Below are 13,464 nucleotides of genomic sequence, written 5' to 3'. Positions count from 1 at the left end.
CAGGCTGGGCTCAAACTCCTGACCTAAAGTGATCTACCTGCCTCAGCCTCCCAAAGCTCTCGGATTACAGGCGTGAACCACCGCGCCTGGCTGAAATAGATTTTTAAAAATGTGTTTGCTGTCAGGTTTATTAACCTGTGTTGGAAAGACCAGGTCCCCAAGCTGAACCCCCCCATGCTCCTTGACTCTCCCAGAGACTCCTGCCCTTTGGTAGTGGTGGAATTCCAGGGATGGGCAGTTAAGTGGGCATTAGGGAGGGGAAGTCTCTTAGCTCTCCAAGCTAAGGGGACTGGAGGTCAGAGAGACTGCACCATTTTCACGCGATCGCACAACAGTGGCTGCACGTCAGATTAGCTCTGCAAGAGTGAGTCTGGGGAGGGTGTGGACTCAGCTCAATAGAGCTGGATGCACCCAGCGCAACCTTAATGTTTTTACATGTGGAAACTGAGGCCCAGAATGAGACCTTCCCCTAGTGGTTGAGATCTGGGTATTCTTGGCTGCTTGGCCAGTGCTCCACTCTGGGGGTGGCAGGGCACAGTGGGCACAAGGCTCTGCTTCCACCTCTTGCTTGTGGTTCACTCCTCCAGTTGGCCTTCTGAAGCCTGGGCAGTGGGCGGGGCTGGAGGCAGGGTGCGGGTTGCTGCTCTGAGTTCTGGGTCAAGTTCCCTTTGGCCTCTCCTCTCTCCTGTCAATTTCTCACAGAACCCTGGAGACAGTTTCTGAAAGTGACAGTTTTTCTTCTTACTAATCCCTGCAGTTTTCTTCCCACACCCAGTTTCTCTTCCTCATTTCTCCCCACCCTGTTGTGAACAAAAGCCTTTGCACCCAGTCATGCCCCACTTTGTCTCCCTGTACCTCTGTGACCTGACATGTACCCCCAGGCCCGAGGCAGGCGTTCAAGGATGGGGGACGGGGTGGGGTATCTCCGCACCTTAGAGGAAGCAGGCTCTCGGAGTGCAGGTGGGCTTCCTCCACACAGGCGATGTTGGCACTGCCCCATCTCCCCCATCATCCAGTGGTTCAGCCCAGCCCCAAGGCTCCAGGCCCAGGGGCCCTGGCAGGAGGGAAGGAGATGGTAAGTAAGCTGGGGGCAGGAAGCAGGTGGAGCCCTTGAATAGGAGAGTGAGTGGCATCTGAAAGCCCCTGAGTCCAAAGCACTGCCGCTTGCTAGCTGTGTGGCCACAGACACCCCTGCCTCTGGGAAAGCTTGCTTTCGCAGTTCCTGAGAAAGTCAGCAGCACTTTTACCTGGTCCAGACAGAGGGCTTTGAAGATGGCAGACTATGGGAGGCTTGTTGGGAAATTGTTTCCTGCCTTAGAGGCCCAGAACTTTTCTGAGGGACCAACGGTCAAGAACTGAAAGAGGTACTGGGGAGGGAGGAGGACCCGCGGCCTAGTATCCCCTGGCCGGCATCTGAGGGGCCACTCTTGCATCCCCTGGGGCTAGGGGTCTGTCCTACTGCCTCTGCCTTGCCTTTCTTAGACCCAGCAGCCCCCCAGGACCTCTCGTCCTGCTGCCCTGTGGAGTTACCAGGGACACCTCTTCCTGGGAGCCTGCTTCTGTGTGGGGGGGTCCAGGATTTGATGAGCCCCTGAGCCAGAGAGGACCCCAGTGAGTTCTTGGTTCAGCCACCCCTGCCTGAAAAGACTGAGGCAAGAAGAAAATAAAAACATAGTAACTAGCCACAGCTCCCCCCGGGCGATTCTGGTCCCCTGTGGCTCCTCTGTCTTCATGGAGGCCTTGGGGGCTGTGCATTTCTCACTGCTGTCCTGGTGGACTGTGGCCTTCCCAGCCTTGCACACGGTCATGCCTGTTTTCCCAGCCCTCACGGGCCACTCTCAGCAGTCTTGGAGCCGAGTCAGCCTCTCGTGTGCTTTGTGCCTTGACCCTGTCCACGTCATCTGCAGGCCTAGGCGCTGCCACCTCCTGGAGTGCCTCCCCTCCATGTTCCCACGGCTTGTAGGCAGCTGCGCCCCTCTGGAGCCCACCAGCACCTGCTTGTCTGTCCACACGTCACTCCTCACTCACTGCCACTTGCCCCTGGCCCAGCACACCCAGATGTTTTTCTCTAAGTAGTTGAGGCGTACTCCGTGGCATGAGCCCCAGGGCAGGAAGGCTCTGAAGAGGGACCAGACTTGGGGAACTTGTGGGTGACCACTGGCCTTGTCTTTTAGGAATCACTCAGTCCAGGAGCTTTAGCCCTGGCTGGGAGGCATACCTTGCCTTGAGCTCAGATGTGCACCCATTGCTGTGTGATCCTGTGAAAAGGGTATGGTCTCTCTGACCTCCAATCCCCTTAGCTGTTAAATGGGGATGATCCAGGAGAGACACCCTGTGAATGCTCCCTAGGCGTCCTTGGCCCAACTCTGGAAGAGAACCATACTCCAGCAGAGTAGACAGGGCCTCTGGAGGGCAGCCAGTCCCGCTAAGTGGCAGGGGACAGTGCCAAGTGGCCTGACTGATGACACTTCATTCTGTGCTTTTCCTCCTCACCAGGCCATCTCCAGAGAGCGCAGAGGAAAGTTGGGAAGTCATGGGCTATGCAAGTTGTATGAATGAATGAATGAGACCATGTCACACACTGACTTCGTCTCTGCTTGTTCTCTCTGTCCTCGCAGGGAACTTAGGCTGCGGAACTATGTCCCGGAGGATGAGGACCTGAAGAAGAGGAGGGTGCCCCAGGCCAAACCGGTTGCAGGTAAGCAGGCTGCCCCTCTCCACCTCTGCTTCCTGGCACTGTCAGCCACCCTGCACCTCAGCAGGCTTTGCTCTCTGAGAATAACCAGCAGTACCAGGACAGGAGTTGGGCTTTCAGGCAGGACCCTTTGTTACCATCTCATGGCAGATGCGCACAGTCGGCCGTCGGTGGCAGCAGAGGCTGTCGGGGCGCTGAAGAGGCCTCTTGTGCCTTCTCAGTCCTGCTCACACCCGCCTGAGACTGAGGCCTCCCCGGGATCTGAGTGGGGTTTGAAAAAGGCCACATCCTCTCAGAGGACTCCTGGGCTGAGAAGTGGACGTGGTCATGGGGCCCTTGGGCAGCAGGGCAGGTGATGGGTCCTGTGGGGCCTGGGTGGGTCAGAGACAGGGGCCAGTCATTCAGCCATGCACAGCAGTGGACCGGCAATGTGGAGCACCGAGGTAGGGGAGAGGGCCTGGCCCAGGGCTTGCCTAGTCTCTTGCCATGGTGTGGGAGCAGCACAGCCACTAGGAGCTTCTGGCCGTCCACACCACTCATGCCAGGAAGTTTCTTAGTCCTCCGGATCCCTGGGCCCTTGCCCTGGAGAGTCCCTATTTTAATTCTTTATGTTTGTTGCTTGTTTTTTTGAGACGGAGTCTCGCTCTATCACCTAGGCTGGAGTGCAGTGGCATAATCGCGGCTCACTGTAATCTCAGCCTCCTGAGTAGCTGGGATTACAGCTGTGTGCCACTGTGCCTGGCCAATTTTTGTGTTTTTAGTAGAGACAGGATTTCACCATGTTGGTCAGGCTGGTCTCGAACTTCTGACCTCAGGTGATCCACCCGCCTCGGCGTCCCAGAGTTTTGGGATTCCAGGTGTGAGCCTCCACTCCTGGCCTTGTTATCATCTTTCTTTGAATTGCATAAGTAACAAGTGAATAAATACATTTATCTTGGGAAAAAGTAAAGTGTTTCTGCTTGGCCACATCCCAGTCTGCTTCCCCACCTCCTTCATCCCTGAAATCCACACATTTCCCCATGATTTGCTCTGTAGTCTGGGCCCCACCTGGTAGGGTCATGGTGCAGTGGGGGTCAGTAGGCAGGACAGAGGAGAGGTGAGGAACTGCCCAGGTCAGGGGCAGCCCTCAACTCTCATCTGTTTCTGGAGGGAGGTGAGGCAGAGCAGGAGGGCACTCATGGGCCCACTGAGTGCCAGGGGTTGGAGGAAGCCCACAGAGCTCAGAGTTGTTAGTGCTTCCGCCATTTGTCCCCGAGGGGCAGGAACCTTCTAGTCAGATTGCTCAGAGGCTCGCTATTCTGGCAGCAGCTTGGAGGAGCTGGAAGGTGCCTCTGTCCTGGTCTTGGGAGCATACAGCTGAGGTGGGATGGAGGAAAAGCCACCTGTGGCTCTGGCTAGGCTGGGACCCAGAGGACATCCTCAGAGCCCAGTAGCCCTAGGATTATGTGAGAAGCCAGTCCTCACTTTGTATGTACCCAGGCAGCTCTCTGGTCTCGTAGTTACTGTCAGCATCCATGCTTCCTGACTGACTGTGGCTGGCTGCCTCCTGCTGTCCCATTCTTGGCCTGTGGGGACTGCTTCATCCTGGAAAACCAAGGCCCCCCCCTCCAGAGCTGCCTTTGCAGGGTCTTCACCTCTGGCTGATTGGGGACCACAGAGAAGTGGGTGCAAGGAAGCCTGGGGTCCTGTCTCACTGCGGGCCACAGTAGGCAGTGTCCCTGCAGAGCAGCAGCGCCTTTCCCACAGGTCTTCTCTGTTTTATTGCACCCTCTAGTGGAGGAGAAGGTGAAGGAGCAGCTGGAGGCCGCCAAGCCTGAGCCCGTCATCGAGGAGGTGGTAAGTGCCTGGGCTGCCCTGGCATCCTCACTGCTTCTGTGTGTCCTGTTTCTCTTTGCCACCTGCTCTCCCTCTGCCCCTCATTCCTTCTCGTCACTTCTATTCCCTTCCCACCTGCCTCTTTGCCCTCGTCCCTCTCCTTCCTCCTTCTCTTTCTCCCATTTCCCTCCTTCCCGAGCCTGCCCTCCCCCTTCCCTGGGGCGGCCCCTCCACCCTGATATGTGTCTCCTCCCTTCCCAGGACCTGGCCAACCTCGCTCCTCGGAAGCCTGACTGGTGAGTGTTACCCGTGTGGGGCTGGTGCAGGCTGACTCAGGGGCTCTTGGTGCCAGCATGGGCCAGGGGCTTGGCCCTTCCTGCCCTTACAGTGCAGAGACTGGCAGTACAGACATAGAGTTGCACGAGATAGCTACTGTTGGAAACCAGTGCTGAGGAGGATGTAAGTGGCGGGATGAGAGGGGAGTGATGGAGAGGGGCTCAGGTGCGGGGAGCAGCAGGCCCCTCATGAAGGCCCTCCTGAGAGGTTGAGAGCCCATCTGCTCCAGAGCTCCCATTTGAGTGAGCCCAACCGCTGTCCTTGGGGGCCATGGGTGGACGGAAGGGCAGACACAGTTTTCTGTTCCTGTTCTACCACCATAGTTTGTTCCCTCTGGCCCTGGTTTCCTCCTCTCTGAAATGAAGGTCATCATCCTTCTTGCTAGGCAGAGAGAGAGTGGGAGAGAGGGTGCTGTGGGCCGGGAGGCTTGTGTCTGTCTTCATCTTGAGCTGGAGGTAGGGCTGTATCCCTGTCGTCTGATTCTGGGTCCACTTAACACCAGCTGAGGGTATTTTAATTTGATGAAACAAAAGCATGGGGCATATGTCCTGGGAATCCCAGAGCCAGAGAGAATGGACTGAGTGCTTGTGCACTTCCAGATGCCCACAGTGGAGGAGCTGGGCCTGTGGCTGGAGGAGGAGCAGGGCCCACAGTGGACGGGAGCAAGTCACTCCCTGATGGTGACCGGAGGAGCAGAGCAAGAGAGGGTCCCTGAGAAACCATCCACTTTTGCATGTCTTAGCTCAGTCCCTTATGTTGGGTGGGTTTGTGGTACTAGTCCCCCTGCCTCAGTGGGACAGGAAATAATGGTTCGTGCTGGGTTTGAGAGGGTGCAGAAGGGGAATGTCCTGGCCTCTTTCCCAGGGCAGCCCCCTCAAGCAACTGAGCATGACTCCTGTGCCAGAGGGCTGCAAGAGGGGAGGGGGTCCAAGGCCACATCAGGCCAACCTTCACCTTCCTGCTTTTCCCTGCCTCCCTGCTCCAGGGACCTCAAGAGAGATGTGGCCAAGAAGCTGGAGAAACTAAAAAAGCGGACTCAGAGGGCCATTGCCGAGCTGATCCGTAAGTGCAGTACCTGGGAAGGTGGGGTCCTACCCACTGGATGGTGGCCCAAGCACAGGAACCCTTCCCACTCCTTCTGTCTGCCATCCATCCCAGGTGAAAGGCTGAAAGGCCAGGACGACAGCCTAGCCTCTGCAGTGGATGCTGCCACCGAACAAAAGGCCTGTGACTCTGACTGAGGCGTGCCCTGCCCCACCACTCGCCCATCAGGCCTGTCCTGCAGGGGATGGTCTTGGGCAGGGATGGGGGCTCGGCTTGCCGTCACCTCCAGTTTGGCTTCTGAGCAGAGACTCCCTGCCCGTCACGTCTGAAACCCCTATCGGTGAGGTCAGCTCTGTGTCTCCTGGGTGGCCCCTGCCATTCTGAATGGAGGCAGAACCAGCAACAACTCTGGGCATGCCTGTGTCTGCCCATGTGAATGTAAATATGTCTGTATATATGTATATATTTTGAACTTTAAAAAAAAAAATCTGGAAATAGAGACAAGTAAATCCCTGTCTGTGGCAGAAATCTGTCAAATATTTCCTACTGTGGATTTGGGCTCTACAGGGTGGAGATGGAGTGACTGCAGAAGCGGTACTTAATATGTATGAATAATCCCTGTGTTGGACTGGGCATGTTAAGGCTGGAGGGGTGGGGAATACTCAGGGCTGCCTTCTGCAGCCATGTCCTGGCCCAGTCCATGGTCACTGCTGGTCATCTCAAGATCCTTGGGTGATAGAGACAGGGTCTGAGAAAATCCTTTTTAACACCTCCCCCAGGCCTAGGCCTTGCAATAGTCTGTGGAGTAGCTGGAGAGGCTCCCACCCTAGTCCTCTGGGGATCCTTTCACAGTATGAGAGAGACTGGGCCTTGGCAAGCCCCAACTCAGGGCCACTCCAGATTTGATGCTGCTGTCACTGCTTTCCCCACTCTCCCCAGCCCCAGGCAGCCCCTCTCCCTGTTCCACCAGTCAGAGCTAGACTGTGGCTCCCCTAGGACAGAAAGCCTGCATGGGAGGGGTGGCCCATTCTGCTAGAGACGGGGACATTGTAGGCTGGGTTTCAGGTGTGGTCGTGGACCCTAGATCCCCAAGGTTCTGGCTTTAGGATATGAGCCTCCTCTGTGGAGCTGACTCTCCAGGGTAGCAGGCTGGCTGCGTCATCTCTGACTGCAGTACCTGTGGCCAACTGGACTTGCATCTCCTCCAGGATGGTTACACCCTTGAGTTTCCTTCAGGATGTCCCCTTGAGCCTCCTGCCTCTGCCCTAAGCCGTCTAGTATGTTCTTCCTCTCCGCAGTGTTCCAGAAACACAATGACCCATCTCTGGCAGACAGTGCCAAGCACTCCAGTCATAGAGGCAGAGTGGGTTTGTGCACACAGAGACCAGTGCACTCACACAACTAATGAAAAAACCCTTTAAGTTAAAATTATGCAACTATTATTGGAAGGTAATTCCTGTGTGGAAAAGAAGCAGAAACTTCTAGCCGTAGGTGAGGGCTGAAGTGGTAGCTGGCCAGCTTCTGCATTGAGTAGTAAGACCAGACCAAGACCCTGACTCCCACATGGGGCAGAAACCCTTCCAGTATTTCCTAGGTCCAGTGGTACATGCAGGACTGGAGCCAGGCTCCCTCTGTCCAGTTGGTAAAACTGGAGCTGGGCTGTTTTTCCTATGGAAAAAAAGGGTGAAAAGACTCCCTGCATCTCCTGGGATTGCAGCTGGAAACAGGATGCATGTCTGTAGCAGTGGAAGGACATGGATACCTGGTGACTGGCAACTAAGCTGCCACTCAGCATCAGCTCTGGGACTAGAGTAGGGTTATCCCCCAGTACGACAGTCCCGAGAGCTATTGAAAGGTATGCTTCTGGTTTTATGACCCTGGGTGTTGTCCTAGAAGGAAAAACAAAGTACCATGCATCATGAGTACGCAAACAAAAATTACAAAATACATGAGAAAATCCAATGCCTTAAAGAATGACCAGTAACACAAGTGGGAGGATTTATACCCAAACTGAAATAGTAACAGCCTACAAGGTTTTAAAAATGAGCATTTGTTTTTACATCAGAGAGATAAAAGAGGGTGTGGTACCCTTAAGAACAGAGATTAGACATAAGAAAGAACTGATGATAAATTTTGGAAAGAAAGAATACAGCCCTTAAAATAAGAAACTCACTAGAGAGCCAAGTATTAACCTATAGTCCAAGAAAGGATTAGTAAATTGGAAGTTAAAGCTGAGACAGTCATACAGAAGGTGGCAGTGAGAGAGAAAGAGGGTGAGATGGAGGGTAGCTTGAGAACCTTGTCATACTGATACATGTCCTATAGATGACAGGAGTTCCAAGAAAAGGAAACTAGAGAAAGAAGGTACTTGAAGAAAGAATGGCCAACAACTTCTTTTTTTTCCCGAGACAAAGTCTCACTCTGTCTTCCAGGCTGGAGTGCAGTGGCACCATCTAGGCTCACTGCAACCTCTGTCTCCCAGGTTCAAGTTATTCTCCTGCCTCAGCCACCCAAGTAGCTGGGATTATAGATGCGTGCCACCACGTCCAGCTAATTTTTGTATTTTACTAGAGATGGGGTTTCACCATGTTGGCCAGGCTGGTCTCGACTCCTGACTTCTGGTGATCCATCTGCCTCGGCCTCCCAAAGTGCAAGGATTACAGGCATGAGCCACTGCACCCAGCCGGACAACCACTTCTCTTTCTAGTTTCATGGTGGAATAGTTACCTGAACTGATCCTCTCTTTGCAAACAGCTAAAAATTCTAGGTAAATAAAGAATAACAACAAATATTTTAAAAATACAGCAATGAGCTGGCAAGAAAATAAGGAATACTTTGGCAGAATGTAAAAAAGATAGCAGAATGCCATAGTCTGACCTTTGCCTTGAGAGCATTTGACAAACCAGGTGAAACTGAACATTGTTTTTTGGGGTTCCTGATGCCTGGGCTGAAGACAAACCAAAACCTTTGCAAAATGAGGGCCCTAATAGAACTCTCTATAAAGCTGGGTCCCCAAAGGGTGACACCCTCTGTGAACTAATAGCAAATCTGCCCTCCTGGCTTCCCATACAAAAATTAAACCTTGCCACTTACTCGACTGAAAAAAAGGTCTTCCTTGAGAACTGAGCCAGCCTTCATGTGGGTTTTTGCACATGAGAATCCAAGAATTTAAGTGGTCCCACTGGTCCCAGAATGTTGGAAGTCTCAAACACTTGATAGAAGAAAATGTAGATCCTACCTGGACAAAGCTTTATTCATATCGGTTCTCAAAGAATTCTCACTTATAAAGTTCCAAGACATATGAGAATCTTAGGGCCTACTCAGTGACCCTTGATGGACAGTGACCCTCAAGGATCATCCCCAAACATGACCTGGGCCACTTCACAATGTACCGCCTCACTGCTGCTGAGTATGATGGGCACAGCACCTGTCCCTCCCCACAGTGTGACTAGGAGTCTGGCCCCATATGGGACGATGGCTTGCTGGGAAATGAGCATCAAAGGAAGGGAGCAATAAATTTTGAGCCAAGAGCTTTAAGTTATTTTTAAAATAGGAAAGAGAAATGAACAGATTGCAGAAAGGCTTATCAGACAAGCAAGGTAACAGAGCCTCAGGTGCAAGATAACCAACATCAAAAATAACATGGTAGAACCAGACTTGTAAAGACTTCAGACATCAGAATTATCAGCCATGGAATTTAGATATGTTTAAAAATTATTTAAGAACTAAAAGATGTGAAAAGAGCAGATTTGCAAAAGAACCAAACCAATATTCTGGAAATAAAAGATACAGTAATCTGCCCCCCACCCCTGGCGTCTCCAGTTTCCCTTTCTGTGGTTTTAGCTACCTACCTGTTGTCAACCATGTCCAAAACTATCACATGCAATAAGATACTTTGAGAGAGACCACGTTCACATAATTTTTATTAGTGTATATTTTTATAATTTTCTCATTAGTTATTGTTAATTTGTTACTGTGCCTAATTTATAAATTAAACTTTATCATATGTATGTATGTGTAAGAGAAAGCACAGTATATATAGGGTTCAGTACTCGCCGCCATTTCGGGCATCCACTGGGGTTGGGGGTCTTGGAACATCCCCCCACATGGATAAGGAGTGACTATATACTACTGTAGTGTATTATGGCAATTAAAAACCTTGTATCTGTGGATTAGACAAAGGTGAAGAGATAATTAGTGAATGGGAGGCTAGATCTGAAGTTTTCCAAAATGCAGCCCAGCAAGATAAACAGTGATAATGTAAAGCAAGAGACTGAGAGACATGGAGAATAGAATGAAGAGATCCAATGTAAAACGATGGAGTTCCAGGTGGAAAAAAACAAAATAAAACAGTGAAAATGAGTCAGAAGCAATATTTAAAAACAGTGGCTGAGAACTTTCCAGAACTTTTGAAAATCACCAGTTCACAGATTGAAGAAGACCACCAAGTCTCAAGCAGGTTGATAGGAAGAAATATACATCCAAATGTTCTGTTTCTTCATCTGGGTGATGATTAAGTAGGTATTTGTACTTTATGAATATTCATTGAACTGTATACATGTTTTATGCACTTTTTTAATGTTTATTCTAAGTAAGCAAATTTACTTAAAAAAAATTCCATACTTTTCATTGATCATCAGTTGCTACACACAAATTACCCAAAACTGGGGGCTTAAAATAACAAACACTTATTACCTCGGTTTCTGTGGGCCAGGAATCAGGAGTGGCTTAGCTGGGTGAGTCTAGCTTGGGGTCAGTTGGGAAGCTGCACTCATTTGAAGGCTGGACTGGGGCTGGAGGATCTGTTTCCAAGATCACTCATGGGGTTGTTGATTGGTGGCCCCTGTGCCTCGCCACATGGACATCTCCGTCGGCCTGAGTGTTCTCAGGAGATGGCAGGTGGCTTTCCCAGAGTGGCAATCCAAGAGAGAAGGCAGGAGGGAGCATTATGGGGCTTGCTTATGATCTGGCCTTGGAAGTGATATTCTGCTACATTCTGTTTGTTAGAAGCAAGTCACTACACCCAGCACACACTTAGAAGAATTAGGTTCCACTTCCTAAAGGGAGGACTGTAAGAATTTGTGGACTTATTTAAAAACTACTACATACCCAATCACGTTGTAATAACGTGATTAAAGAGCACAAAGACCATGAAAATACCTTAAAATCAGAGAGAAAGGACATACTACCTTTCAAGGAGCAATGTAGCAGCAGATATCTCAGCTATAACCAGTGTAAACAGGAATGAAAGAAAGTTGTCATCCTAGAATTGCATACTCAGGGAAAATATGAGACATATTTTTTTATAGAGATGGGGTCTCACCATGTTGCCCAGGCTGATCTTGAATTCCTGAGCTCAAGTGATCTGCCTACCTTGGCCTCTCAAAGTGCTGGGATTACAGGCATGAGCCACCGCACCTGGCCTGTTTTTAGACCAACAAAGTCAGGGATTCTGTCACCAGCAGACTCTTACTAAGCGAAAATTTATTTTGGGGTAATGAAAATGTTCTAAAAGTGATTGTGGTTGCACAAATCTGTGAATATGCTGAATATGCCAAGAGCCATTGAATTGTACACTTTAATGGGTGAACTGTATATGTATAAAGTTTTTTAAAAATGAAATAAGCATTCTCCTTTTTAAAAAATCATAAAGGATATTTTCAGACTGAGGGGCACAATCCCAGATGGAAAGATCAGAGAAACAAAGTATAAATGTAAATAAGCACTGACCTTATAAAAGAAAAATGTGTTGTGGGGTAAAGCAAGGGCCATTTAGAATACATAACAACAATGGTATGTAAGTTCAGAGATAGGAGGTGGTTGGGGTTACAGTCCTTGAAAACGCTCACTCGGGAAGAGGGATGAAACTAGGAAACAGGCCTGTTGACATTTCTAGGGTAACCTGAAATGAGTAGAAATAGAGTGTACTACTTTCAGAGGAGATGAGAGAGAGAGAGGAAAAAAAAAAACAATGAGAAAAAAGTATCCAAAAGAAAGCAGAGAGAAAAGTGGATTGAGTAGTGGAATCCAAATGTGTCAGTAATGGCAAAGTATTAGACTGCTTTTCTTTCTTTTCTCTTTTCTCTTCTCTTCTCTTTTCTCTTTTCTTTTCTCCCTTTAAACTCAGTTTGCTGAGTTTTAAAAAACCTGAAGCCAACCAGGTGCAGTGACTCATGCCTGTAATCCCAGCACTTAGGGAGGCTGAATTTGCTTGAGTCTCAGGCAGATTGCTTGAGTCCAGGAGTTCAAGACCAGCCTGGGCAACGTGGTTCTTCTTTTGTAGAAGAACCTATCTTCTACAAAAATATAAAAAACTTAGCCAGGCTTGGTGGTGCGTGCCTGTAGTCCCAGCTACTTGGGAGGCTGAGGTGGGAGATCACCTGAGCCTGGAAGGTCAAGGCTGCAGTGAGCCTTGATCACGCCACTGCACTCCAGTCTGAACGACAGAGTGAGACCCTGCCTCATAAATTAATAGAAAGAAAGATTAATGGGACTAGAAAAGCTGTATCAAGCACAAGATAAAAGAAAGTGGAGGTGGCAGGAGGAGGCAGGCAAGGGAGACTTTCAGAAGTGTCATTAGCTACACCGCTGTGCTGTGGAGCACTGGGGCCTCCCCCGACAGCCGTAGGAGTGGGAAATATGTAACCGTGTTGGGAAAGTTGAACTTGTGCACCCTGGGACCCATGAATTCTGCCCTCAGTGCACCAGAGAACTGTTGTGCATGTACACCAGGAGACAGGGACAGAAATGCTTGCAGAAGCATTGTTTGTAATAGCACAGGCACATGTGTGCACACAAACACACTGAAAGCCAGAATGTGGGGATAGTAAGTTGTCATTCTGACAGTGCAGTGTTCCATAGCTGTGAGAAGAGCTACAGTCAGGTGCAACAAATGGATAGATGTTGAAAGAAGCAAGTCATGGAAGAAAGAGTATGAGCCATTTGTGTGATGTTCCAAACAGGCAGAGTGAGACAATGTAAGGACACACTCAGGTGGTAAGGTCACGGTGGAAGAGCAAGGTGGTGATCGTCAATTTCAGGCTTGTAGTTAGCTCAAAGGGGCCCTGTGAGATCATGATAAAGTGTTTTTCCTGGCTCGAGTGATGGGATTTTATTCTCTAGATGTATTTATTTTTATACGCGTTGGTATATATGCTGTATTTCAACACACAGGCTTGCTTGCTTATTTATTTATGGATGGATGGATGGATGCATGGATGCATGGATGGATGGATGGATGGATGGATGGATGGATGGGTGGAGTCTCTGTCACCCAGGCTAGAGTGCAGTGGCACAATCTCAGGTCACTGCAACCTCCGTCTCCTGGGCTCAAGCAATTCTCCAACCTTAGCCTCTCGAGTAGCTGGGACTATGGCTGTGTGCCACCATGCCTATTTTTTTTTTGAGACGAAGTCTTGCTCTGTTGCCAGGCTGGAGTGCAGTGGTGCGATCTTGGCTCACTGCAACCTCCACCTCCTGGGTTCAAGCGATTCTCCTGCCTCAGCCTCTTGAGTAGCTGGGACTACAGGCACGTGCCACCATGCCAGGCTAATTTTTGTATTTTTAGTAGAGAC

General features: G+C 50.2%; 1 protein-coding gene across 1 annotated transcript in view; it reads left to right on the top strand.

Annotated features, from left to right (window-relative positions):
- Window positions 1-12,990, top strand: part of LOC105480376 (coiled-coil domain containing 12) — a 60,664-nt gene extending 47,674 nt beyond the window's left edge. Inside the window, exons 3-7 of the mRNA XM_011739107.2 lie at window positions 2,619-2,698; window positions 4,470-4,531; window positions 4,772-4,806; window positions 5,832-5,908; window positions 6,005-12,990. Of these exons, the coding sequence (XP_011737409.1) occupies window positions 2,619-2,698; window positions 4,470-4,531; window positions 4,772-4,806; window positions 5,832-5,908; window positions 6,005-6,087 (337 nt within the window). The 3' untranslated portion in view covers window positions 6,088-12,990. The remainder of the gene's footprint in view (window positions 1-2,618; window positions 2,699-4,469; window positions 4,532-4,771; window positions 4,807-5,831; window positions 5,909-6,004) is intronic.
- The last annotated feature ends 474 nt before the right edge of the window (window positions 12,991-13,464 follow it).

Source organism: Macaca nemestrina, chromosome 2 (assembly GCF_043159975.1).
Source record: "Macaca nemestrina isolate mMacNem1 chromosome 2, mMacNem.hap1, whole genome shotgun sequence".
NCBI lineage: Eukaryota > Metazoa > Chordata > Mammalia > Primates > Cercopithecidae > Macaca > Macaca nemestrina.
Note: the sequence above shows the minus strand (reverse complement) of the source record. Positions and strands in the feature narration are given on the sequence as shown.